Source organism: Tenrec ecaudatus, chromosome 7 (genome assembly GCF_050624435.1).
Source record: "Tenrec ecaudatus isolate mTenEca1 chromosome 7, mTenEca1.hap1, whole genome shotgun sequence".
Taxonomy (NCBI): domain Eukaryota; kingdom Metazoa; phylum Chordata; class Mammalia; order Afrosoricida; family Tenrecidae; genus Tenrec; species Tenrec ecaudatus.
This window is the reverse complement of record NC_134536.1, coordinates 285,076-311,627: the sequence shown is the minus strand read 5'-3', so window position 1 is coordinate 311,627 and position 26,552 is coordinate 285,076. Positions and strand designations below refer to the sequence as shown.

Genomic DNA, 26,552 nt, shown 5'->3' with positions numbered 1-26,552 from the left:
CCTAGTCTCGGAGAGCGAGCGTCGCAGATCTGCGTCCCGCCGGCGCCCGCCGCCCTTATATGATGCCGGCCGACCGCATGGCTAATGAGATGCAAATGAGCAGCCCCCCAATCTGGCGAGAGCTGTCACAAAGGAGCCACTTTTCCAAGCCCTCCTCTCAATGGCTCGCCAAATGGTCAGTGAGCTGTAAAATGTGCAACCCCGCCCCGCCCCCCCGCCCCGCCCCGCGCGTTCATTTACATTGCAGCGAACCCGCGCCCCGACCTGGCCCGCGCGCCGGGGCCCCGCTCCTCACCGGCCCGCCGCTCCCTACCCGGGCGGGCCTGCCCACCGTGAGTCGCCGGCCCCCCAGCCGCGGCCCGGCCACAAGTTCGGAACGCGGGTCCCGGCAGCCCTCCGCCCGGCCCAAGGGCCACCCCGCGCCCCGGAGGGCGCCGCGGCGCCCTAGGTCCCCGCGCCGCTCCAGACTGGAGAGCCTGCACCGGGAGCGGCCCGCGTCCCTCCTGGCCGCCTCCCTGGCTTGGTCCCCACCGCGCCCAGCCGCGCCCCTCCGTCCTCGGCCTCCCTCTCCCGGGGCACCTTCCCCCCTTGGCCTCCCTCCGCTTGGTAAAAGTGAGTTTGGTGTGTGTCGCTCGCGTGGCTGTCATTAGGCAGTTTGTTATTGTGCGCGGGCTGAATCAGTGGGCCTTTGTGCGCTCAGCTGTATGGTAATGCGGCCAGCACCTGCTCCCGCACAATGCGCGCGGAGAAAGAGCGCCCCTCCGCGCCCGCCGCGCCCCACCACCATGTGCGCCCGCCCACTTCTCCGCCCGCCCGCCGACGCGGCAACTTTTGTTTTGATGTTTTTTTTTATGGGAAATTAGTTTATGGGGAGGCCGGAGCACACACGCATCGCACAATGCGTCCCCCAAATTGCTGCCAAGCTTCCAGGGCGGAGGTGAGCCGGAAGGTTGGTGCAGGGACCCCTCATTTTGAGCGTGCACAGGCAGACTCCTTCAGCACCCCGCCTCCCTTAGCTCCCAGCCACCCACCACCCCGGGTAGCTCCGTGGAGAAGCCAGGTCCGAGAACAAGTCGCCTTCCACGATGGGGGACACTACAGTCCCAGCCAAGCCGCGAGTGCGGCGGCTGGGCTGCATGCGTGGCCCGCCATCGAACCTGGAGTCTGAGCCCCAGTCGGGGGCGCGCACGGGCGTCTCCAGAAATGAGCATTGACTGCCCTTAAGCAGCTGTCTTCAACCTGAGTTCTTGAATCCCTCGTGGAAAGGGGCGGGGATGCTCCCACACCAAGGAAAAGCACGGGCGAGGGCCTCGAAGACGCCCGTTGTCCCTCCTGGGGCCGGAATTCCAGAGCTCTGCTTCGGCCTCCCAGCTGGGCCCTGCGATCCTCCTCCAGTCACCCGCGAAGTCTCAGCAGGATCCGAAAATTCTTCACCGTCAGGTCCCTGCAGCTGCCCCCAGGCGAGGCAGAGGGACCAGAGGAGGCTGTGTACAGGTGGTGGGGGTGTCCCTTAGGACTCTCGCTTTGGCCACCCTCTGCGGCGCGGGGGCTCTCGCTGCAGTCTCCACAGGCTGGGCCAGCGCAAATCCTAAGTTAATTTTGCCACCTAGTGTCTGCATCCTTTTTCAGTAGGATGAGGCTTCCGCCTTCAGTGAATTTCAGAGAACCGTGCTTCCTACTGTCCGGAGGCCATACTGAGTGCCGAGTGCCTGGGACGGTGTGGGGGGTACGTAGTGAGGTGGAGGGGGGGGAGTCCCAGAGCCTAAATGCTGGGGGGGGGGAATGAAATTTCAGGAATCTTTTCATTCCAAGATGGAAGTGGGTGCAGGTTCCCTTGAATGCGTTTAGAAACCCGGAGATAAAAAGTTCCACGCGTAAGAGTTTAAACCTGGGAAGGGGGAGGGGGGATTTGCCTGAGATCTTTAACAAACCCCTCAGCGTCAAGCATTTGTTAAGCTGAAGCGACACACATTTCCCCACCACCGCGGCAAAGCGGGACTGAAAGACGTCGTAAAGCCCACCCGAAACCCTGCCCAAAGCGCCCATTCTTTCCCAGCTTAATTTATGCCGCTCCAGTCTGTCCCCGGGAAATCGAGCAGAAAGCACTTTTCTTCTCTTCCTTCTTCTTCTTGTTGTTGTTGTTTCTTTTTCTCTCCTCCCAAGTCTGCCCTGTCCCGGTCCCTCTTTCAAACGCCAGCTAGCTAACCAGGGGACTGTTTAACTCCCGTGTTTCTATAGGAGCCTGTTGTAGTTTAACTCCTGCGCACCAGTAGCTGCGGGGAACAAAGGAGAGACGCGAGGTCCAACTATTCATCCTTTCTTTGCACTTTAATTTTCATTGATTGGGAAGACAAGGGGAGCCCTTAGGGACTCAAGCTGAAGGGGGATGACACGCCTTTAGACGCCATCAGCCCCCTAGCCAGCCATCTGCTCAGAACCAAATGGCGTTTTTTCACTCCAAACTGCATGTCTCTATACTCTGAGCCCAAATGCAGGAGGGTGCTTGAGTTAGAGTATGTTAAATAGACTCCCTCCTGTCCACACACCATAAATCCTCACCTTGCTCATTAGGAAAACTCGGAAACTTTCTTTTAAATACTTTTTGATGTCTACGGAAATGCACTGTACAAAGTGAGGGTCATGAGGGTTTAAGAGGCTCCCAATACATCAGAGGCCAGGGTGGGGGGCAGGGTCTGATGTCTGGGGGTGTCTGAGTGAAGTGGGCTCAGGCCGTGTGGCAAGCAGGTCTTAGCCATAGCAGCTTGTGCCCCACCTGGCATCTTGGTCTCTAGTTCCTGCGGCCTGGCCAGTCTCTCCACCATGTATGTCACTAGGCCACCTGGGAGCCAAGCCCTGAGCAGTCACTGCCCCATCACACTGTTTCCAGCTCCAGCCTCATTGCTGTGGTCATGCAGTCCCATTCCACCCCTCTCTGTCCATCCACAGAGAGGTTCTATTCTGAAGGTGTGGAAGGGGGCGAGCGGGGGGCACATTGCAGCCACCGGTGCCCCCAGAACCGGCTGCAGACGCTGAGGTTCAGCTTTCTGTGTAAACAAGTCTGGAGGCTTGAGTGGGTTTGTGTGTTTTCTCAGGCCAACTGAACACTGTATACCCAACAGAGAGCGTCTCTCATGCCTGCAAAGAATCAGGGGCCTTGTTCTGAACAACAAGATAAAAAAACTTCCAGGAAGCAAATCTGGTGTTGATCAAACATGCCAGCTTACTGGAGACGGAGAAAGGGTCTTAAAGTGTGTTTATTAATTAGCATTAACATCACATCTCACACCAACATCCTCTCTGCTCATTCTTCACCCCGCCAAGCTTGTACAGCAGTGAATACTCCAGAGGGACTGGCCTTCGTGCTTCGGTGTGTGTGTGTGTGTGTGTGTGTGTGTGTGTGTGTGTGTGTGTGTGTGTGTGTGTGTCTGTGTCTCGCTATTGTGCATACACTTGTTTCTGAAGGCTGGCACCCCAGGGACTTGGGAACACAGGCCTCCTTGACCTCTGCCCCTCCTCCCTGAGCCTCTCCTCTGACCAGCAGTGCCGGCCCAGGTCTGCTAGCTGGTACCGGTGGACGGCACAGTGGAGCAGAGCCATCGCTCCGTGCGGTGGCTGGGAAAGGAGGGTGCCTTGCTCCAAGGAGCCAGTGCAGCGCGTTCGCTGTTGCCCGGCGCGCTCCCAGCGGCGACTGACGGCTGGGGCGCAGGGAGCGGCAGCCGGTTGTGTGGACCCAACAGTGGAGGAGCCCAGCTGACTAATTTGTTGCCGGTTGGGAGCGCGAGATCGAATGGCTGCAACCTGGTGCTTCTCCCAGGACGCCCTAACTTCCCCCAAGGGACAGGGTCACCAGCGTGTAACCACCTTTTCTCCTCTCTCATGGAAACCTAGGCCTAGAGGAGGAAGGAATGTTCCAGGCCCACGTGGTGGGGCAGGACGGGGGTGTGTGGAATCGGCGGAGGAGTCTGAGTCCCCGGACCGCGGGCGGGGACACACGGACCACCTCATCCTGCTCGTGGAGTGGATGGAGACGTGGGGTGCAGCCGCAGGTTTGCAAAGGCATGTGCTAATTTTAATGAGAAAGGGCGAGTCGCGTGGCTCAGCTGGCCGGCCAGCCCTCTGCCCCAGGCCGGCCGCGCAGGTCGTCTGCTCCTGCGCCCCAGCGCCTCATCTCCATGACAAAGCGCGCGTGTTTACCTGTGAGCCCGGCCTCGGCGGCCGCCTTTGTCTACAGATCAGATTACAGCGGCCAGCTGCTCCGTGGTCCCTCCGTTCTGCTCCCGGTGGACGCGCGCGGCGGGGGCCGGAGGGGCAGCCTATTGTCGCCAGCGGGTTGGTTTTCAGCATGCTGGGGCGGGTCCCGCGACCCTTGCGGGGCCGGGCGTTCTGGAGGGCTTCCCGGAGGCGGTGGCTTGGAAGCAAGTCGGGCCGCGCCGCCTCCCGCCTCAGGCCACTCGGGAGCGCGCAGGACGTGGGGATGTCGCGGGTTCCCCACCAGCCGCTGCATTCTTGGCACCTCCCCAGCTCTGAACCAACATCTAGATGGTCCCTGGCTGCCGGGAGAGGGAGGAACTCGGACTGAGAGTGCTCCTTGCTCCCCACCCCGTCTTGTGCAGCGGGACAGGGGCTGGGGCCCCGGGAGAAAAGCAGTCCTGTAGGTGGTCGGGTGTCGAGGTGGCGCAGCCGGGACCCCAGAGTCTCTTGAGTTGCAGCGAGGGTGACTGGGAATCGGCGTAGGCGCGCAGCTTCCTCCGCCAACCCTGGAATTTTTTTTCCCACTCTCTAGAAGGAAGCTAGAGGAAGCCCCTGAGCTACATTGAAGCGGGAGGAAGGGGTCTGGTCGGGGGCGGCCTCCGGGGTTAGTAGTGGCCGGGACCAGACAAACGCAGCGGCGGAAGCGAGGTGCGGGAACGCTGGCCCCACTGTCCCCGGGTGAGCCCTAAATTCCAGACCTGCGCCCTGTACCCGCCTGCAGTCCCTCCCCCTCTCACTGCCCCAAGGCTGGGCTCCGGGACCTGAGGACTAAGAGCTGTCCGCTCTCTGCTGGACCGAGACGCGGGGCCGCATGCTGCGTCCGGCGCAGGCCATAGTCCGAGCGCCGGACGCCATAGTACCGAAGGGCGCAGCTGGCAGGAGCTGGTGCTCAGGGGAAGGGAGGTACCAGTCTGGCCACTCCTCCACCCTCCGGAAAATGCCCAAACACCACCACCCCCGCCCTAAACGGCGTCTAGGGTGTCTCGGGGCACGTGCAGTGGGGTCCTCTCGCTGGCCCTGGCGTGGAACCTCTGGCCCGGTCCCTCCTGGACTGAGCCCGGCGGAGGCCAGCAGCTCCCAAGCGGCCTTGGCGGACCGCCCCGCCCCGCCCCCTCGCGCCCCCGCCTCTTTCTGCGAGCATCTGCCGGAGAACAGATGTGGGCACCTGCGGACCCGCTGCAAATGTTTCATCCCATTCACAGGCGCTCAGACGCGGCACAATGCGCGGCCTTTGTGAGCCCGCGGGCCCTGAAGATAGTAATCTGTGTCCCCCAGAGCACCGGGCTGTTTAATTTTTCACTAGCAATAACATCTGATCTAATCCTTAAATCGGCTCCCAAGCTGGCCCCCGCCCCTCTCTTTCTCTCCCCCTCTCCCTCCCCACCCCCTCTCCAGAAAACGTGTGAAGTTATTCAACCTCCCACCTGTTGTCTGCGGAATCGGGCTTGGGCGTGGGCAGCCTCTCGTGACGGTTCGGGCAGGGGGCGGACTGGGCGAGTAGTGGGCGGGTGGGGGGGACGCCTGGGCTGGGGCCACGTGGGCATCGCTGGGACATGTTTATCGGAAGGAAAACCAACACAAGTGCGAGTGTGGCGCCCAAATGTTGTGCAAACAAGGAACAATAATCATTAAACAGCTTCCGAAGCGGCCCCGGATGTCCGCCCTCAGCGTGCGCTTTCCAAAACGCACATCAAGTCCCACCTCTTGTTTTGTTGATTAAACTCCAGTGGTTACTGCCTACAGCGGTCAACAGGCCACACGGCCAAAAGGTAACATCAATCTCTGATGTAAGGCTGGGATTTTTAAGCAATTTTAAGGCATGGCTCTTTCATCTCAGCGTTTCCCATTCTGTCTGGATTTGTTTTCGGCCACAATGAGTCCTTCAGTACCATTGTGGGTGTCACAATGCGGAGAGGCATCAGGCGGTGCATGGAGACAGGAGCAGTTAAAACAAACCACGCTTTCTCTCCTTTCGGCCATTGTGACATCAATGGGCCTTCTGCATTCTGCTGCTAGGGAACCGCTTTGAAAGCCTGCTCCAATCAATGGCCTCAGAGAAAGGGACCCCAATAAACAGGCCAAGCATTGGAGGAGAAGGGAAAAGAGGGTACAGAATTAGGCAAGGTTTTTTTTACCCCCTACCTTAAATCGACACATTTCTAAATCCCAGGAAGTAAAATGTATTCTTAGTATTCCTCTTCCTGCTTCCCACTCTTCCTTCCATCTCATCAATCACATCCCTACCCTAGCACTATTCCACAGGGAAAAAACGGATGGCTTCTCACCAAGACTGGTTAGGCAAGGCTGCAGCCCTGAGGAAGTGGGGGCTGGGCGGGGTGCCGGTGAGTGATGATCAGGGAGAGAGTCCTGGTCCCCCTCTACAGAGCGGCTGAGCCTGGGTTCCCTTAGAGAACCATAATGTAATTAACTTCGTTGGTGGCACCCATGGGTATGTATTTGGGGAAGAATCTCACACTACAGTTTTTGTAGTGGCACCTGGATCTATTCATATTCAAGTAGCAGACAGGCTGACTCAGGGAATGCAGAAGGTTGAACCTCTGTCCCCACTCCTGCCCTCAGGGTTCAGGTCTCCATCACCCACAGACCCGCTTAGCCCAGAACCCCCACACCTCACAGGGTAAGGTTAGCCCAACCTGCCCTGAGCTGAGGGCAGTGCAAGAATTGGACTCCTTTTAATTCTTTTAGACCAATGACAGGGGACCCCTGTGAAGCAAGCCTCCCGCCTTCCTGCAAAGTGTCGGTCAGGATGTCCCCCTACTTCCCCATTTTGTCAGTTGTTTTTGTGTAGGATTAATATTAATTCTTCCTTATTGTTTGATAGAATTCACCAGCGAAGCCATCTGGACAGGGAATTTTCTTTGTGGGAGGTTTTTCCGTACAAATTCACTCCTTTTAATAAACGCAGGGCTATTCAGTTGCCCTCATTTCTCTTTGGTCAGGTTTGATCATTTGAGAGCTCCCCTTTCATCCAATGGTGTCCGTAACATCCTAGCTGGCCCCTCTGGGGAGGCCTGCTTTTTGTTCCTGGTCTGGGCAGTTTGTCTCCTTACTTTGCTTCAGCGGTCACTGTAGGGTGGGATTATCAATTTTTTGGCTTACAACAATGAACCAACTTGCTTCCGCATTGATTTTCTCAGTGATTGTTTATTTTCTATCTCATCAGTTTCTCGTTTTCATGCGTTTCTTCGTTCTTCATTTGCTCTAATATTTTTAGCTTTCAAAGGTTTGTCTCATTAGTTTTGGACTTTTCTCCTCTAAGTAAGTGTTCAGGCACCCATTTCTGCTCTAGTACAACTGTAGTTGCCTTCCACAAATGTGAGTATGTCCTGTTTCCACTGTAATGCCATCCAAAATGGCTTTTGTAACTCCTTTGTGTTTCACCTTTGACCTGAGGAGTTCTTGAAATGTGTTTTCAGTGTCTACATATTTACCAACTATGTTTTTGCTGCTGGTATCTAATTTAAATGGAGTCTAATCCTCTTGTGGTCAAAACCCTGTGGATTGTGATAGTCACTTGTCTTCATGTGTTGAGAGACATGGTTGCTGCCCCAGCATGCAGTCTGCTTGAGAAAGTTTCATAGGCTCTTGAGAAGGCTGTGTATTCTACTGCCCCTGGCCACTAGGTTTCTCCATGGCTGACGGAGTGTCACAATCTCCTGTGATAGTCATGCATGTATCCACTTCTCTTCATAGTTCTGTGAGGTTTAATTTTTTTAAATAGACTTTTTATTCCAAGAAAATCCCAGATTTACATGCAATTGTAAGAAACAACACAGGGAGACTCCATGAATTCTTCACTCAGTTTCCTCCATTGGCAACATCCTAGAACCCAACAACACCCTCTTTTCTGTGAGTATTTGTAATGGCTCGTTTGAGAATTACACAGTGGTATCTAATAATGTTGAACATCTTTTCATGTATTTATTTGTCCTTTAGGAGTTCTGGTGGCCAGAGGGTTACTCATTGAGCTGCTAAGAAGGTCAGCGATTTGAAACCACCAGCTGTGAAGGAACTATGAAGCTTGTTATTCAGCTAAAGATTACAGTCCCAGAAACCCCTGGGTTGCCACCAAGTCCTACAGGGTTGCTATGAGTTGGAAGCAGCTTGGTGCCAGTGCGTGTGGTTTGTGTGTTTCAATCCAACCATATCTTTTGACTGTGCTCTCCCTGGAGACTGTTTGTTGTTAAGTTTTGAGAATGCGGGAGAACCGATCTGGGAGATCTATGTGTAACCTCTTCTCTGGGAGATGGGCAATGGGAAGGTGGGTGAGGGGAGACGCCGGGCAGTGTAAGATAAGATATAATTATTTATAAACTATTAAGGGACCAGGGGGAATGGGGGAGCGGGGAGGGAGGAGAAGGGGGGGGGGGAAGGGAAACCGAGCTGATTCCAGGAACCCAAGTGGAAGGTGAATTTTGAGAATGACGAGTGCAACGAATGTATAAGGGTGCTTTGCTCAATTGATGTATGTATGGATTGTGATAAGAGTTGTATGAGCCCCAATAAAAAGATTTATTAATAAAAAAAGGGGAATAAAGAAAAGACTACCATCGATTAACACAAACAGCATGACCTTTATGTGGTGTTTGTAACATGCTTAGCCACCTCACATACTAGTTTCCTATGTGCTTTATATACATAGACATGCTGTATGCAAAAATATGGTAATTAGCCCATCTTATGAGCCTTTCTATTCTTGACTTTTTCCTTTTGCTTTGAGAAAAGTATCTAAACTATATTTCCCTAAAGATGAATAAAATTTAGAGATTTTGAAGTTATTAATAAAGAAATACTATTTGTGTTTCTTCAACAACAAAAAAGTTTTGAGAATGCCTTAAACACTCTAGTAGCTAGTTGTTGTTTGTCCCTGGATAGGTAGTCTGCAAGTCTTGTCCCTCCCTCTACAATGTTTACCCTCTTACAGAGCAGCCATGTTTGTTTTCTGTAAAGTCAAATGCATTCATTTTTCCTCTTAGGAATTATGCTTTGAGTATCAAGTCTAAGAATTGTTTGCCCAGCCCTAGACCCTGAACAATTTTTCCTATACCTTTTTATAAATGTTTTGTTGTGATTTACATTTAAGCTGCTCACCCATTTTGTTATTACATAAGGTGTGAGACTTGGACTGAGATAGGTTTGTTTGGGTTGGGATTTTGCTGGGTTTTTTCCCCCCTTCTGTGTCCAATTATTGCAGCATAATTTCTTGTAAAAAAAAAAAACTCCCTCATCTTTAAATTGCTTTTGAACTTTTTTTACAAAATCAATTGAATATATTTGTGTTTTTGTTTTATATACAGCAACGTTGGGTTTGGCTCTTTTTCTTTCATCTCATTGGCCAATCTCTGTCTTTTAATTACCAACTTTATAGACCATTTATATTTAATATCATTGTTGACATGGTGAAATGTTCTTATTACCGCTTGGTTTCTATTTGTCCCATCTGTTCTTTATTACCCCCACTCTTGCCCCCACCCCATCAATAGGCAGAATAAAGGCCTTCTAGAGATGTACACAGCCTAATCTAGGAATATGCCACCTTATGTGGCAAAAGGGATTTTGCAGGTGTGATTAAGTTAAGGATCTTGAGATAGGTAGATTATCCTGGATTATCAGAGTGCACCCATTGTCCTTTTAAGAGGGAGCTGGTGGGCCTGAGTCATGGAGGAAATATGGTAACGGCAGAGGTTGAAGATGGGCAAAGCACAATGAACCAAGGAAGGCAGGTATCTTCTAGCAGCTGGAAAGGCAAGAAACAGATGCTCCACTCGCTTTCTAAAAGGAATCCGTCCTGCTAACACCACTGAGACTGATGTTAGGGTTCTGATGTCCTGCCACTCGTGCTAGCTGCTGCAACCAGACAACATGCTGTCTGGTCCGGTCCTCTCTGATTCGTTGGACATCGGATTGTTTTCAGAAATGTGAGATATTAAGCTTCCATTATTATTTTTTTTGCTTCCATTATTTTAAGGCAATAAATTTATGGCACTTTGTTACAGCAACAATAGGAAATGAACATATCCATTTTCTTCCTTGCTATGAGTCAGAATTGTCTTTATAGCAGTGAGTTTGAGCCTTTTTATCTGTGGTTTTGGATTGAGAACTTTTCATTGTTTATTTTTATCTCCACAATTAGCTATATCCAACTTCTAAGACTCCATTTACATGTTAAAATGCTTGCTATTTCCCCACAAGTTGCTGAGGTTCACTGGCCTTTGAGTTATGTATAGAGGAGCCAGCCGATCCTTTGTGGGGACTTGGCTTGGTTTTCAAAGATGGACCAGGAGCAGTGATTCTCCACTGAGTGTAGTTTTGCCCTCCAAGGAACATTTGGCAATATCTGAAGACAGTTTTTTCCTTTTTAACTTTTTATTGCAAATTAGGTGGGGTTTACATATCAGGTCATCATTTTTTCATTCAACAACTTGAGCAACTCATTAAACCTCCCCAATTGCTCACCCCACTAACTCCCCACCTCCTTACTTGGATCTCCCTCTTATACTGCCTCCTCTTCCACTTAGCCCAAGCACACACTTGAACACTCATTGCCCTCAGCCTATAGCTGAGTGCACCTTCCCTGCCCCTTACTCCCCTAGTAACCATCAAGGGTGATCTCTTCTGGTATGAAATGTTTTCCTGATTTTTTAAATGAACAGTGATCTCATACAATATTTACCCTTTTCTGTTTGACTGACTGCACTCAGCATACTCCTTTAAAACCATGCATGTTATGTGGTGATTCACAACTAGTGTTTATTCTTTAATGATGTGCCATAGTCTATTGAATGTCTGTGCCCATTTTTTATCCATCCTTCCACTAATGGTCATTTAGATATCTCTATCTTCTTGCCATTATTAATAGTCCTTTGACAAACATGGGTATGCATATATATCTTTTCATTCTGTGTCTTGTATTCCTGTAGGGTATATAACAAGTAGCACTATTGCTGGGTCATATGATATTTCTATTCTCAATTGTTTGGGGAAGCCCCTTACCACTTTCCATTGTGGTTGTACTGCACTGTTTCACAGTCCTACAAGCAAACATGGATGGATTTGGAGGGCATTGTGCTGAGTGAAGTTAGTCAATCACTAAAGGACAAATATTGTATAAGACTACCATTAGAAAAGAAAAAAAATCAAGATAAGAGTTTTTCATACCAAAAGAAACTGATTTTGATGGTTACTAAGGGTGGGAGGTGACAAGGCAAGATATTGGAGGTTTGATAAGTTAGTTACATTGTTGAATACAAAATGATGATCTGAAAGGTAAACCCCACATAATTACAAAAAAAATTTTAAAGAATGTTGCTGGGATTGGGGCTGGACTTGCATTGTATTTATAAACCACTTTGGGTAGTATTGATATTTTCACAATGTAAAGTCTTCCCATCCAAGAAAACTAACAGGTCGGAGTATAGTCCCTCCTATTTTTTATTTTAGTTGGTTCTGTTGTGATGTTGCCCCTTTTCTTAGTCACAATAAACTAAAACAAACAAATCTCACTGCCATTGAGTTAATGCCAACTCAGAGCGACTCTATATTCACAATAGGCGTGCCTTTTTAAAATTTTCATTTGTGAAATTTACTAGTGGTTTATCAATTTTCCTAATCCTTTCAAGGAACCAGTTTCTTGTCTTACTTCTTTCTATTGTTTTCTGTCTTCCAATTTGTTTATTTCTGCTCTAATCTTCATTAGGTCTTTACTTCTAGTGCATGAGGGTTTATTTTGCTGCTCTTGTTTTAGTTATTGAAAATGTTGGATTAATGTGTTTGCTCTGGCTCTTTCTTTTTTTATCTATGTCTATTGCTGTAAATTGTCTTCTGAATGTGACATTAGCAAAGGTGTTTGTTATGTATTTTCATGTTAATTTGTTTCAATGAATTTGAAAAGTCATCACATACTCCTTCAATTAACCAGTAACTTTTAAACAAGGTGTTGCAAAATTCCCAGGTATTTAATTTTCCCCCTTAATCTTCTTATTATTGATTTCCAATTTTAGGAGGTGGTTTGTAATATCCATGTTTTAAAATGTATTAAGGTTTGTTATGTAGCCTAACATATGGTCTATTTTGGAGAGTGTTCCATGTGCACTGGGAAGCAATGTATAGTGTCCTGCTGTGGAGTGAAGTGCTCTGTATATGTCTAAGAGGTCAAGTTGATTACTATGTTCTTTAGTTCTTCTGTGTCTTTGTTAAGTGTTTCTAGTTGTTCTGTTCTCCCTCAAAAGAGGTGTATTGAAATCTCCTACTCTTATTGATGATCACCTCTTATCTGTGGTGACTATGTGTTGCTTTGATACTGGATGCAATGTCACTAGTATTTCAAATTCCAGCAAGATCACTGAAAGTGAACAGGTGTCAACAGAGCTTCCAGACTAAGAACAGACTATGAAAAAATAATTCACTTTTGAGAAATTAATCATTGAAAACTATCTGCATAGCATCAAAACATTGTCAGATATTGAAAGCCTAATAAACAGAAGCAGAAATGGTCACATATAGCACCAGAGGCTGAGTCCCTCCAGTCAATAGGCACTTAAAATATGACTGGACTTGATGCCTTCTCAAAGTAAAGTCCACCACCATAATGCCTTGAATGAGAAAAGCCTGTGAGAATAAAGCCTTCCGTATCTTAATTTGCTGTGGGAGCACAATAAAAAAGTAAAGAAGTAGCTGCAAAATCCACTAATGCTCAGAACTTGGAATACATGAAGTATGAATCAAGGAAAATTGGAAGTCATCAAAAATTAAATGCATAAAGATCAGTATCATAGGCGTTAGTGAGCGGAAATATACTGGTATTTGCCATTTTGAATGTTAAAAATCACATGGTTTACCATGGTGGGAATGACACAATCAAGAGGAATGACCTTGCACTTGTTAAAAAAGGAAGTTTCACGATCTACATTGAAGTACAATGCTGTCTGTAGAGAGGCCGGCCCCAATCCCAACTACATGGACACCCCTCCCCCAGAAGAATTCACTTCAGAGGACAGCACTGAAGCTACAGCTCAGGGAGAGGGACATGTCTGATCAGAGCACACAGGAGCCAACAAAGTGGGAGGGAGAGAGAGTGGAGCACATCCTGGCCCACCAAGCCCTGAGGATGATATTCCTGCTCAGAGCAGCCAATTCACAGAGAGGACTATAAGACTGGCCCCACCACGAGACACAGTGTCCCTCACTGACCCATAGTGTTAGGGGGGGCAGCACTGGAGACATAGTCCCCAGGAAAAACCTAAAATAGACTGTGGGGCTAGGGCATGGCACCCCATCAGACTCAAACAGAAAATACTCCTAAAAGTTAACAAACCCTGAACTATTTATAGGCTTTTCCTTTTTATGTCATTGGTTTTTTAATGTTTGTCATTGCTTTGTTTTCTTTTGCTCTATATTGGTTTTGTGCTTATTATTGTCTCTACATGTCTATCTAGATAGGATAGGCAGGATAAACAATCTGGAGGAGAAAACAACAGGACTGACAGCTCACGGGTGGTTGGGGTGGGGAGCATGGGAGATAGGGAGGCAGGGAAAAGGAAGTGGATGTTAACAAACCCAGGAACAAGGAAACAACAAGTGATCTAAAATCAATAGTGAGGAGGGTGTAGGAGGCCTGGTAGGGTTTGATCAAGGTCAATGTAACTGAGAGGAATTACTGAAACCCAAATGAAGGCTGAACATGATAGGGGGACAAGAGGAAACTAAAAGGAAATAGAGGAAAGAACTAGGAGACAAAGAGAATGTATAGAAGTCTAAATATAGGCATGTACATATGTAATGTACATATCTTTATAAATTTAGTATTAAGGTAGTAGATAGACATTGGGTCTCTACTGAAGTACTCCCTCAATGCAAGAACACTTTGTTCTAATAACCTGATATTCCATGATGCTCACTGCCCCGACAGGATTGCTGAAGACAACGTGGGTGTAAAAGAAAATGTAGTGAAGAAAGATGATGGTGCCCGGCTATCAAAAGATATAGTATCTGAGCTATTGAAGGCTTGAAGATAGACAAGTGGCCATCTAGCTGAGAAGCAACAAAGTCCACATGGAAGAAGCACACCAGCCTGTGTGATCATGAGGTGTAGATGAGATCAGGTATCAAAGACCCAGAACAAATAAATCACATCATTGTGAATGAGAGGGAGTACAGAGTGGAGACCCAAAGCCCATCTGTAGGCTATTGGACATCCCCTTACAGAAGGATCACAAGGAAGAGATGAGCTAGTCAGGATGCAGTATAGTACCGACGAAACATACAACTTTCCTCTAGCTCTTTAATGCCTCCTCTCCCCCACTATCATGACCCCAATTCTACCTTATAAATTTGGCTAAACTAGAGCATGTACATGGGTACAGATAAGAGCTGGAAATACAGGGAATCCAGGACAGATAAACCCCTCAGGATCAATATTGAGAGTAATGATACCAGGAGGGGAAGAGGAAGGTGGGGGGAGAAAAGGGGAACTGATCACAATAATCTATCTATAACCCCTTCCCAGGGGGGCAGACAACAGTAAAGTGGGTGAAGGAAAACATAGGCCAGTGTAAAACATGAAAAAAAATTATAAATTATTAAGGGTTCATGAGGGAGGGAGAGTGAGGGAAGGAGGGGGAAAATGAGAAGCTGATACCAAGGGCTCAAGTAGAAAGAAAGTATTTTGAAAATGATGATGACAACAAAGGTACAAATGTGCTGGACACAATGAATGGATGGATGGATTGTGATAAGAGTTGTACGAGCCCCTAATAAAAATGACTTTTTAAAAATGCTGTCTGCAATATGATTATCCACATTCAAGGAAATCCAATCAAGACAACAATTACTCAGATTTATGCACCAATCATGAGAGCTGGTGATGAAGAAATTGAAGAATTCTACCAATGTCTTTAATCTGTAATTGGCCAAACATGCAATGAAGATGCATTGATAATTATTGGTGATTGAGATGCAAATGTTGGAAACAAAGAGGAAGGAACAGTAGTTGGAAAATATGGCCTTGATCATAGAAATGAAGCTGGAGATTACATGATAGAATTTTGCAAGACCAACAACTTGTTGAAAGTATATATATATATATATATATATATACACATATCTCAGAAATGGCAACTACACACCTGAATTTCTCCAGATGGAATAAATAGAAACTACACTGACTCTATCTGTGAGAAGAGACAACACAGAAGCTCACTATTCACACCTAAAAACAGGCAAGGGATGGACTATGCAACAGAGCACCAATTGATCATATCTAAGTATAGCTTGAAACTGAAGAAAATTAAAACAAGTCCACATGAACCAAAATATAACCTTGAGTTTACCCCACCTGAAGTTTGAGAATATCTAAGAACAATTTGCCACACTGAACACTAACGACAAAGGCCTGATGAGCTTTGGGATGACATTAAGAACATCGTTCACGAAGCCTAAAGGTCTTCAAAAAGGCAGGAAATTAAGAAAATATTCAAATGAATGTCAGAAGATAGTCTTGAAACTTATTCTTAATCACAGAGTAGCTACGGCATGTGGAAGAAATTATTAAATCAAAGAGCTGAATAGGGCATCTTGAAAAGCAGAGTAAAACACTGTAGTGAAATGTACAAAGAACTACAATTAGGAAACCAAAAAGGAAGAACACACACAACATATCTGAAACTAAAATAACAAGAAAAAAATTCAAGCCTTGAGATTTAAGATTGAAGGATTCTATGAGCAAAATATTGAATGATTCAAAAAGCAGATGGAAGGAATACACAGAGTCCACATTCCACCATTTCAGAAGGTAGCATATGAAAAAGAACCAATGGTAGTGCCCCGAAAGTATTAGCCAACAACAAGGTTCTAGGCATCAATGGAATACCAATTGAAATGTTTCAACCAGCTGATGAAACAGTGAAAGCACTCACTACTCTGTGCCAGGAAATTTGGAAGACAGCGACTTGGCCAACTGACAGGAAGACATCCATATTTGTACCCATTCCAAAGAAAGGCAGCCCAAAAGAATGCTCAAATTATCATTAATATCACACAAAAGTAAAATTTTGCTGAAGATCCTCCAATAACAGTTGCAGTAGGACATTGACAGGGAACTGCCAGAGGTTCAGGCCAGAATCAGAAGAGGTGAAAGGTGTTTACTTGTTTTGGGGTGTTTTTAGCCTATGCCAAGTCATTCAGCTATGTGGATTATAAAAAGACTATAGACAACCTTGAGAAGAATGGCAATTCCAGAACACTTCATTGTGCTCATGAGAAACTTGTACATGGATCAAGAGACGAGTGTGCAAATGGAACAAGGGAATAACACATGATTTAAAATCAAGAAAGGTATTTGTCAGGGTTATATCCTCTTATACTTTTTTAATCTGTATGCTGAGCAAGTCATCAGAGAAGCTAGGTTATATGAAGAAGAATGCAGCATCACAATTGGAGGAAGGCTTGAATAACCTTGAATATGCAGAGGGCAAAACTTTGCCGAAAATGAGGACTGAAAGCACCTGGTGACAAGAATCAAGGATTGCAGCCTTTAGTATGGACGACCATTCAAAGCCAAGGAGACCGAAATCCTTACAACTGGACCAACAGGTACCACCATCCAAATGGAGAAAAGATTGAGGTCAAGGATTTCATCTTGCTTGGATTCACAAACAATGCTCATAGAAGCAGCAGTCAAGAGATTAAAAAAAATGCATCACATTGGGTCTATCTGCTGCACTCAGCTTATTTTGAGTTTTGGAATATAGGGAGGTTGCTCTGAGCACTAATATGTACTTGACCAAAACCATGGTATTTTCTTTTTTTTTTTTTTAATTTAAGACAGGGAATACTTTATTCAAAACCCATCAGAGAAATGAACAGCTTGGGTCTATGACAAAGCGTTCATGTTTTAAAGCACAGGTCAGTAATTGTTCATGGACGTTTACATTGGAACATACACATTAACCGATCAGCCCATAACTTTTCAATGTTTAGAACAGTACGTTTCCCTGTCAGAGCAGCACCTTTGTGACAACTTTAGTACTCCTCTCCTTCCTCCCCACCCTCTCCTTCAACAGAATCCACCACCACCTCCTCATAGTCCTTCTCCAGGGCAGCCATGTCCTCCCGGGCCTCAGAGAACTCTCCTTCCTCCATCCCCTCACCCACGTACCAGTGGACAAAGGCACGCTTGGCGTACATCAGGTCAAACTTGTGGTCCAGGCAAGCCCAGGCTTCAGCAATAGCTGTGGTGTTGCTCAGCATGCACACAGCTCGCTGCACCTTGGCCAGGTCTCCACCAGGGACCACAATGGGAGGCTGGTAATTCATGCCAACCTTGTGGCCAGTGGGACACCAATCCACAAACTGGATGCTGCGCTTGGTCTTGATGGTGGCAATGGCAGCATTGACATCTTTGCGAACCACGTCACCACGGTACAACAGGCAGCAGGCCATGTATTTCCCATGGCAGGGGTCACATTTCACCATCTGGTTAGCTGGCTCAAAGCAAGCATTGGTGATCTCTGCTATAGAAAGCTGTTCATGGTAAGCTTTCTCAGCAGAGATGACAGGGGCGTATGTGGCCAGAGGGAAGTGGATGCAGGGGTAAGGCACCAGGTTGGTCTGGAATTCTGTCAGATCTACATTCAGGGCACCATCAAATCTGAGGGAAGCAGTGATAGAAGACACAATTTGACCTATCAATCTATTCAGGTTGGTGTAGGTTGGACGCTCGATATCGAGGTTCCTGCGACAGATGTCGTAGATGGCTTCATTGTCTACCATGAAGGCACAATCTGAGTGCTCCAGGGTGGTGTGGGTGGTGAGGATGGAGTTGTAGGGCTCAACTACAGCTGTGGACACCTGGGGGGCAGGGTAGATGGAGAACTCCAGCTTGGATTTCTTGCCATAATCAACTGAGAGGCGTTCCATCAGCAGGGATGTGAACCGGTGCCCCCACCGAAGCTGTGGAAAACCAAGAAGCCCTGGAGACCTGTGCACTGGTCAGCCAGTTTTCTAATCCGATCCAGGTCGATGGTGTAGTGCCCACGGGCATCGTTGTTGGCAGCATCCTCCTTGCCTGTGATGAGCTGCTCAGGGTGGAAGAGCTGGCGGTGGTGCCAGTGCGAACTTCCTCAGTGACTGTGGGCTCCGGGTCTACAAACCCTGCCCTGGGCACATGTTGCCAGCGCCAGTCTCACTGAAGAAGGTGTTGAAGGAGTCATCCCCTCCCCCAATGGTCTTGTCACTGGGCATCTGGCCATCGGGTTGGATGCCGTGTTCCAGACAGTAGAGCTCCCAGCAGGCATTGCCGATCTGGACACCAGCCTGGCCGACGTGGATGGAGGTACACTCACGCATGGCTGCTGCTTGGCAGCTCCGGGCGGATGGCGGAGGAGAGGAGAGGGAGGTTGTTGCTTCTTACAGCGCGACTCTTAGGCGGTTGATGTAAGAGAGCCTGCCGAAACCACGGTATTTTCAATGGCCTCCTATGCATGTAAAAGTTGGGCACTGAATAAGGAAAACTGTAGACGAATCGATGAATTTGGATTATGGTTACATCTTCTTGTTCAATGGTCCCTTTGATCACATGTACTGTATTTATCTGTCTTGGTGGATTTTGCCTTGCATTCTACTTTATCAGAAGTGAATATTGCCAGTGTCTTGATATATTTTTCCATTTTTATTTTTTATTCACTGGGATCAACACATATGTCAAATCACTCCATAGTTCAATCATGTCCAGCAGTTCTGTACATTTGCTACCACAATCAGTTTCCAAACATTCTTTTTCTCTGTGAACCCCTTGACATCATCACCCCTTCAGCCTGCCACCCCCTCTGTGCCCTATATTTTCACATTTTAAAATATTTAGTCTATATTTGTCTTGGTATCCAAAGTGTGTCTTGTAAGCAGGACATTGATAGGCATGACTTCCTTATTTATTCTGCTACTCTTTGTTTCTAGACTTACATATTTCATCCATTTATATTGTCATTATTAATATGTATGAATTTATTGCTATTATTATGTGTGCTTTCTTGTAGTGATGTTGGTTTCTTTGAGGTTTTTTTTGTTTTTTTTGGGGGGGGGGATACGACCTTTATTGAGCTTATCCACCAGAGTGGAAATAATGTCTGTACAAAACCAAATGTTTGTTACTATAACTTCTGCATAACAATTAAAACCAAAACAGTTTTTTTAAAACAGTCAACTCAATCAAAACCCACTACTTCAGAATCAATAACTTCTTTGAAGTCACAGTAACACTTAAATATGGTTAAGACTCGAATGCAGAAATTTGGTTGATTGGGAAGTTAATTAAACTCCCAACTTGCTCAAATAGAATTACAAAAAGGCAAAAAGTTGTTAATAAAGCTGTCTAAAAAAATTACAAAAAGGCAAAATTGTGTTTTTTCACAGAGATACAGTCCACTGGAATCACCCACAGCTGTTAGAGTATTTAGAGTCCTGAGATCATAAGGAATCCAGGCATCCTTTAGACAGTCTTCTGTTGTCCTTTCTTCCCAATCAGAGATTTGTGGATGTGTGGAATGACTCCACCACCAGCAATGGTCGCCTTGATGAGCCAGTCCAACTCTTCATTGCCTCGAATAGCAAGGTGCAAGTGACGAGGGGTTATGCGCTTTACCGGCAAGTCTTTTGATGCATTCCCTGCCAGTTCAAGTACCTCTGCGGTGAGGTACTCCAGGCTGGCAGCGCTGGACACAGCGGCAGTCGCGTCCACACGTCCGTGGCTGGTCGTCCTAGATTTCAGGTGTCGATGAATACGGCCCACTGGGAACTGCAAGCCGGCTCTCTGTGAGCGGGAAACCGCCTTTGTCTTGGCCTTTCCGGAGTCCTTCCCAGCCTTACCGCCAGCCATTCCGAATCCTGCTGAATCTCAAACAAGCAAGGCAGAGAAAGGGCTAGTCCAACACCTAGCGAGCTCCCCACAGCTACTCCATCGCACGGCGATTCAAACTGCCGGTTTCTTTGTTCTTAAATAACTTTCTATACTGAGTTAATTTTGTTTGTTGGTGTTCTTGTCCGAGCCCCCCCCCCCCTACACACACTCGCTTTGCTTTTGTTGACTAGGTCTTTATGGTTTTCCTGTGTTTTATTTTGATGAAGTGTATCCATATCCTTTAAAGTTACCTTGTTATCCATTACTCTCTTATCAAGCTGAAGACCATCTAATCTAGTCTCTCTCGAAGTCGACTTGACTTCCTCTTTATTCAAATGTTTTTTATATCTACATTAAATGTTTTCTGGCTTCTATAAATAAAGGATTTACTTATAACATCTTAATTGCAGATTCATATATCTGGTTCCCCATTTCAGTCTTATGAGTTTTTCTTTGATTAGTACAATAATTGTGTTGACTTCTGGGTGGTGTTGGCTTGTATGATCATCTCAGGTTGATGTCTGCTGGTTTTTGTTGATACTCTGTCCAACGAACTCCACTTAATAGCTTTTGTATGGTTTGTCTTGTTTTTATAAGTTCTTTTATTTTTTCTGGTTATGGAAATGCCCTTATATCTCAAATTTGAGGCACAATGTTGCTGTACATAAGATTCTTGGTTGTCCCCCCCTTCTTTCCTTGTCTTTTGATATTGGAAGCTTTGATGATATATCATGATGATTTTCTTTTTTTTTTTTAACATTTTATTAGGGACTCATGCAACTCTTATCACAATCCACATATACATCAATTGTGTAAAGCACGTCTGTACATTCTTTGCCCTCATCATTTTCAAAGCATTTGCTCTCCACCCAAGCCCTTTGCATCAGGTCCTCTTATTTTTTCCACTCCCTCCCCACTCCCCACATCCTCATAAGCCCTTGATAATTTATAATTTATTATTTTGTTGTATCTTGCCCTGTCTGATGTTTCCCTCACCCCCTTTTCTGTTGTCCGTCCCCCAGGGAGGAGGTCACATGTAGATCCTTGTAATCGGTTCCCTCTTTCCAACCCACTCATCCTCTACCCTCCCAGTATCGCCACTCACACCCCTGATCCTGAAGGTATCATCTGCCTTAGATTCCCTGTGCCTCCAGCTCCTATCTGCACCAGTGTACATCCTCTGCTCTATCCAGACTTGCAAGATAGAATGCAGATCATGATAGTTGATGGGGAGGAAGCATTTAGGAACTGGAGGAAAGCTGTATTCTTCATCGGTGCTACATCGCACCCTGATTGACTCATCTCCTCCCCTAGACCCCTCTGCAAGGGGATCTCCAGTGGCCGACAAATGGGCTTTGGGTCTCCACTCTGCATTCCCCCCTCATTCACTATGGTAAAAAAAATTTTTTCCTGATGATGCCTTTTACCTGATCCCTTGGATACCTCGTGATTGCACAGGCTGGTGTGCTTCTTCCATGTGGGCTTTGCTGCTTCTGAGCTAGATGGCCACTTGTCCACCTTCAAGCCTTTAAGACCCCAGACACTCTCTCTTTTGATAGCTGGGCACCATCAGCTTTCTTCACCACATTTGCTTATGCATCCATTTGTCCTCAGCGATCATATCATGGAGGTGTGCAGCCAATGATATGATTTTTTTGTTCTTTGATGACTGATAACTGATCCCTTCGGAACTACGTGATCACACAGACTGGTGTGCTTCTTCCATGTGGGCTTTGTTGCTTCTGAGCTAGCTGGCCGCTTGTTAATCTTCGAGCCTTTAAGACCCAGACGCTATATCTTTTGATAGCCGGGCACCATTAGCTTTCTTCACCACATTTGCTTGTTCACCCACTTTGTCTTCAGCAGTTGTGTCGGGAGGGTGAGCATCATAGAATGCCAATTTAATAGAAGAAAGTATTCATGCATTGAGGGAGTACTTGAGTAGAGGCCCAATGTCCTTCCGCCACCGTAATACTAAACCTATAAATATAGGCACATAGATCTATTTCCCCATCCTCATATATATATATTTGAATATGTACGTGTCTTTATCTAGACCTCTATAAATGCCCGTTGCCTCCTAGCTCTTTCCTCTATTTCCCTTGACTTTCCTCCTGTCCCACTATCATGCTCCGTCCCCACCTGAGTTTCAGCTATACCTCTTCCTTACATTACCCTTGATCATTCACTACCAGGTCTGCCACTCCCACCTCACCACCAATTTGGATCACTTGTTGTTCCCTTGCCCCTGGGTTTATTAACACCACTTCCTTAACCCCTACCTCTCCCGATCACATGTTCCCTCAGAACTGTCAGTCCCATTGTTTTTTCTCCAGATAGTTCATCCAGCCTATCTTATTTAGACAGACCTGCAGAGATAATAACATGCACAAAAACAAGACAGAGCAAAACCAAGCAACAGTATACAGCAAAACAACAACAAAAAACCACTGACAACGAACAAACCAAAACAAAACACAACAAGAAAAAAAAGCTTGTAGTTAGTTCCAGGATCGTTTGTTGGCCTTTAGGAGTGTTTTCCAGTCCAGTTTGTTGGGGCACCACGCCCTGGCCCCACAGTCCACCTTCAGCATTCCCTGGGGACCTTGCCACTCCATTCCCTTGCTGTTCTGCTGCACTCCCCCCAGTGCTTTGCCTTGGTGTGGTGGGATCAAGTCGGGAGCAATTTCCACACTGTGTCTCCAGTGCTGTCCCCTGCAGGGGAATGGGTCAGTGAGGGATGTCATAGCTCATAGAGGGGCTGGCCATGTGGTCCTCTCTGTGGACTGGCTGCTCTAGTTGGGGTCATCATCCTCAGGGCCTGGTGGGCCAGGATGTGCTCCACTCTCTCCTACTCCCCCTTCATCTGTTCCCGTGTCCTCTGATCAGATCAGATATGTCTCTCTCCCGGAGCTGCAGATTCAATGTCGTCCTTTGAAATAAATTTTCTGGGGGGAGGGGGATGATTTTCTTTTAGGGTCAATCCTGTTCAGGATTCTTTGAACTTCTCGAATGGTTAGTTTCTTCTGTGTCATTGTTAGGAAAGTTTTCTTCCAGAAGCTCTTGAGCCATATTCTCTGTCATTTGCTTGCTTGTTTCTTCCTGTTCTGGAATGCCTAAGAGATGATGGAGGTTTTCCTCTTGCTAGTGTACCACCTAATTCTTAGACTGTCTTTAGCATCTGCTGCTGTTGTTCTTTTTTACTACTGCTTCCTATTTTTTACATTTTCAATTACATTTTTGTTTTTTTGTGTAAGTAATATGGGGGGGGCTGTTATTCTGGGTACTGTAGAGAAACAAATCCATAGAAACTCATGTATAAGAAAGAGTTTTATATAAAGGTCAAGTGCACATCAGGAAAGCATCCAAATCCAGTGCTGCCCAACCCACAAGTCCAACATTAACTCATCTATCCAACACCAATCCACAAAGTCCTCCTCCATCTCACAAAACACACACTATGATGCTGACTGCAGGAAGAAGGCCGAGTCAGTGAACATATAAGCATCTCAGCACTAATAAGGGTCTCCATACAGCTGCTCCAGAACCCAGGGCTGCATCGGGATAGGTCCATGTGGCTTCTCCTCAGGGATGTCTTGCAGGAAGTGAGCCTTGCCAGCTGAAGCAGGGAACTAGCTAAGGCAGCTGCACCGTGGTCCAACCATCAAAATGCAAGAGACCCTAGAACTAGAAAGGCGAGGTTCACCAAGCCATTTATCTCTCCGCCCTTCAATTAACCCCACATGTGTTTATCGACCAGGTTGGCACAAAAAAACTTTAACTATCTCAATCTACCCCTTGTCAGGCTGGCACGTGTACATAATTCTTTAGCCTCACGATTGCAATTAAGTAACACCTACACCTTAACCCTATAATCCTGTGAATATGTTCCCCCACCTATTCAAGTTTGTAAGCCAACCACTTCATGCTTTTATATCCAATTTATATGCTGCCCACTTACATCATCCCAGTGCTTTGAGGAGACTATCATTTTCCGACATGAAGAATCTTCATTCCAGTTGGAACCTCGTGAAGTCTGCATCCATAAGCAAAGTCAAATCTGGGCAGGCCATCCATAAAGTCAGCAACAATATGCACCAGTTCACAAAAATCTCCATCTGGTTGGGTTCTGGTCAACTCAATGTGGGCTGCCTCACTCAGCCTCCACAGGGTGCCCATTGGTCGCCTTGCCTTTAGACCATGGGCTCTCACCAATGCTCAACAAGCCTAGGGCTAGGTCATGAACTTTAGACCAGTCAACCACTCTCCTCTTCTCCTTTGTTCCTGTAAACCAAGTCCATAGGTGTCAGTGGCCAAACTCCACCCATCTCTTTATTGCTACAGTTCTCCCACTTCCACTCAACAAATAGATCCAGGTGGTCACCTAGCAAGCATTTTAGCCTGCTCTCAGGTTCCATTTAACTCAGTCCTAGAGGGGAGTTTTCTTCATGGTTCCAGATTTTTTCCAGCTTCTGACAAAAAACACTGGTTCCTGAGTCCTCAAACAAAGCACTGGGTGGGGCATATATTTTCAAAGCTTTCTTTGCAGGCATAGCCTAAACCCATCTGAAGATCAAATTTTAATGGCTGAAAGCAAGTGGGCTTACAAACTTTCTATTTTCCTACTTCTCATATTTTCCCCAGAAAACAACTGAGTAAAATGTGGCTTTATCTGACCTCTGGCTAGACAAAGAAGAAAAGCTACCACGAGGGAGAGGTCAAACAAACATCTACTCTCTATCTCATGACTTGTTTCTCCAGTACCCCACTCCTGGTACCATAATATGTTAGTCTGGGTACTTTAGAGAAACAAATCCACAGAAACTCATGTATAAGAGAGAGTTTTTATTAAGGTACATCAAGAAAACATCCAAACTCAGTGCTGCCCAAGCCCACAAGTTCAACATTAACCAATATGTCCAGCACCAATCCACAAAATCCTCCTCCATCTCACAAAACACACGCACTGATACCAACTGCAGGAGGAAAGGCAAATCAGTGAACGTGTATGCATCTCAGAGCTGGCTCCAGCACCCAGGGCTGCATCGGGGTAGGTCCATGTGGCTTCTCCTCAGGGATGTCTTGCAGGAAGTGAGCCTTGCCAGCTGAAACAGGACCTTGCTAAGGCAGCTGCACCCTGGTCCAACCATCACAAAGCAAGAGATCCAAGAACTAGAAAGGTGAAGCTCACTGAGCCGTTTATCCCTATGCCCTTCAATTAACCCCACATGTGTTTATCGACCAGGTTGGCACAGTAAACGTGTGTGTGTGTGTGTGTGTGTGTAATTGGTGGGTTGGTGCTGCTGTTGGGTTAGCCTTGTACTACCAACCACATGGCCGACGGTTCAAATCCATCAGCTGCTCTTTGGGAGAAAGATGAGGTTGTCTGCCCTGGGAAAGAAAGAGGTACAGTCTTGAAAATCTATGTAGAGTCACTATAAATCAGAATGTACTTGATGACAGGGAGCTTTGGAATTTATGCTCATTTTTAAAGACAGTTTCTAACACTATATCTTAATTTTCTAGGTATTTAAAATTGTTCGTGGACTTCTGAACTCTGGAAGATAAAGACATAACTTCCCCATCCTTATTCAACAGGCACACAAACATATGGTTGTTGTTGTTGTTGTTGTTAGCTGCTACCAGTTAGGTTCCAACCCACTGCAACTCTTTGTGCAACAGAACAAACAACCCGTCAGTCCTACCACATCCTCACAACTGTTCGTATGTTGGCACTCATTGTTGCAGTCATGTGTCAAACCATCTTGTCGAGGACCTTCCTCTTTTTCACTGCCCTTCTACTTTAACGAGCATACTGTCCTTCTCCAGGGACTGGCTCCTCCCGATCAATGTGTCCAAAGTATATGTGAGATAAAGTCTTGCCATCCTTGGTTCTAAGGAGCATTCTGGTTATATTTCTTCCAAGACAGACCTGTTTGTTCTTTTGGCAGTCCATAGTACTCTCACTAGTCTTTGTCTGCACCATGATTCAAATGCAGTCATTCTTCTCCAGTCTCCCTTATTCACTGTCCAATTTCCACTTGCGTATGAGGCCATTGAAAATATCATGGCTTGGGTCATCCAAATCGTCGTCCTCAAAGTAACCTCCTTGCTTTCCAACATTATAAAGAGGTCTTCTGCAGCAGATTTACGAAATGCGATGAATTATTTGATCTCTTGATTGCTGCTTCCATGAGCATTGATTGTAGATCCAAGCAAGATGAAATCCTGACCACTTCAACCTTTTCTCTGTTTATCATTACCTCAACTACTGGTCTAATTGTGAGGATTGGGGTTTTTCTTAACATTGAGTTGTGAACAGCAAGCAGTCAGGAGATCAAAGGGTGAATTGCATTAGATAAATCTGCTGCACAACATCTTTATAGTATTG

General features: G+C 46.6%; 1 protein-coding gene and 1 pseudogene across 2 annotated transcripts; both read right to left on the bottom strand.

The window, feature by feature from the left end:
• Positions 1-17,064: 17,064 nt before the first annotated feature.
• Positions 17,065-18,633, bottom strand: LOC142452611 (tubulin alpha-1A chain-like; annotated as a pseudogene).
• A 1,108-nt stretch (positions 18,634-19,741) lies between these two features.
• LOC142452610 (histone H2A.Z-like) lies at positions 19,742-20,208 on the bottom strand. Of its 2 annotated transcripts, XM_075553852.1 has the most exons (2): positions 20,054-20,208; positions 19,742-19,945 (listed from the first exon to the last, which is right to left on the bottom strand). In XM_075553852.1, exons 1-2 carry the CDS (start codon positions 20,138-20,140, stop codon positions 19,754-19,756), a joined length of 279 nt encoding a protein of 92 aa, XP_075409967.1. In that variant the 5' UTR covers positions 20,141-20,208; the 3' UTR covers positions 19,742-19,753. The 2 variants fall into 2 exon arrangements, with proteins under 2 accessions (XP_075409967.1, XP_075409966.1); XM_075553851.1 differs by having other exon boundaries at positions 19,742-20,208.
• Between the last annotated feature and the right edge of the window lie 6,344 nt (positions 20,209-26,552).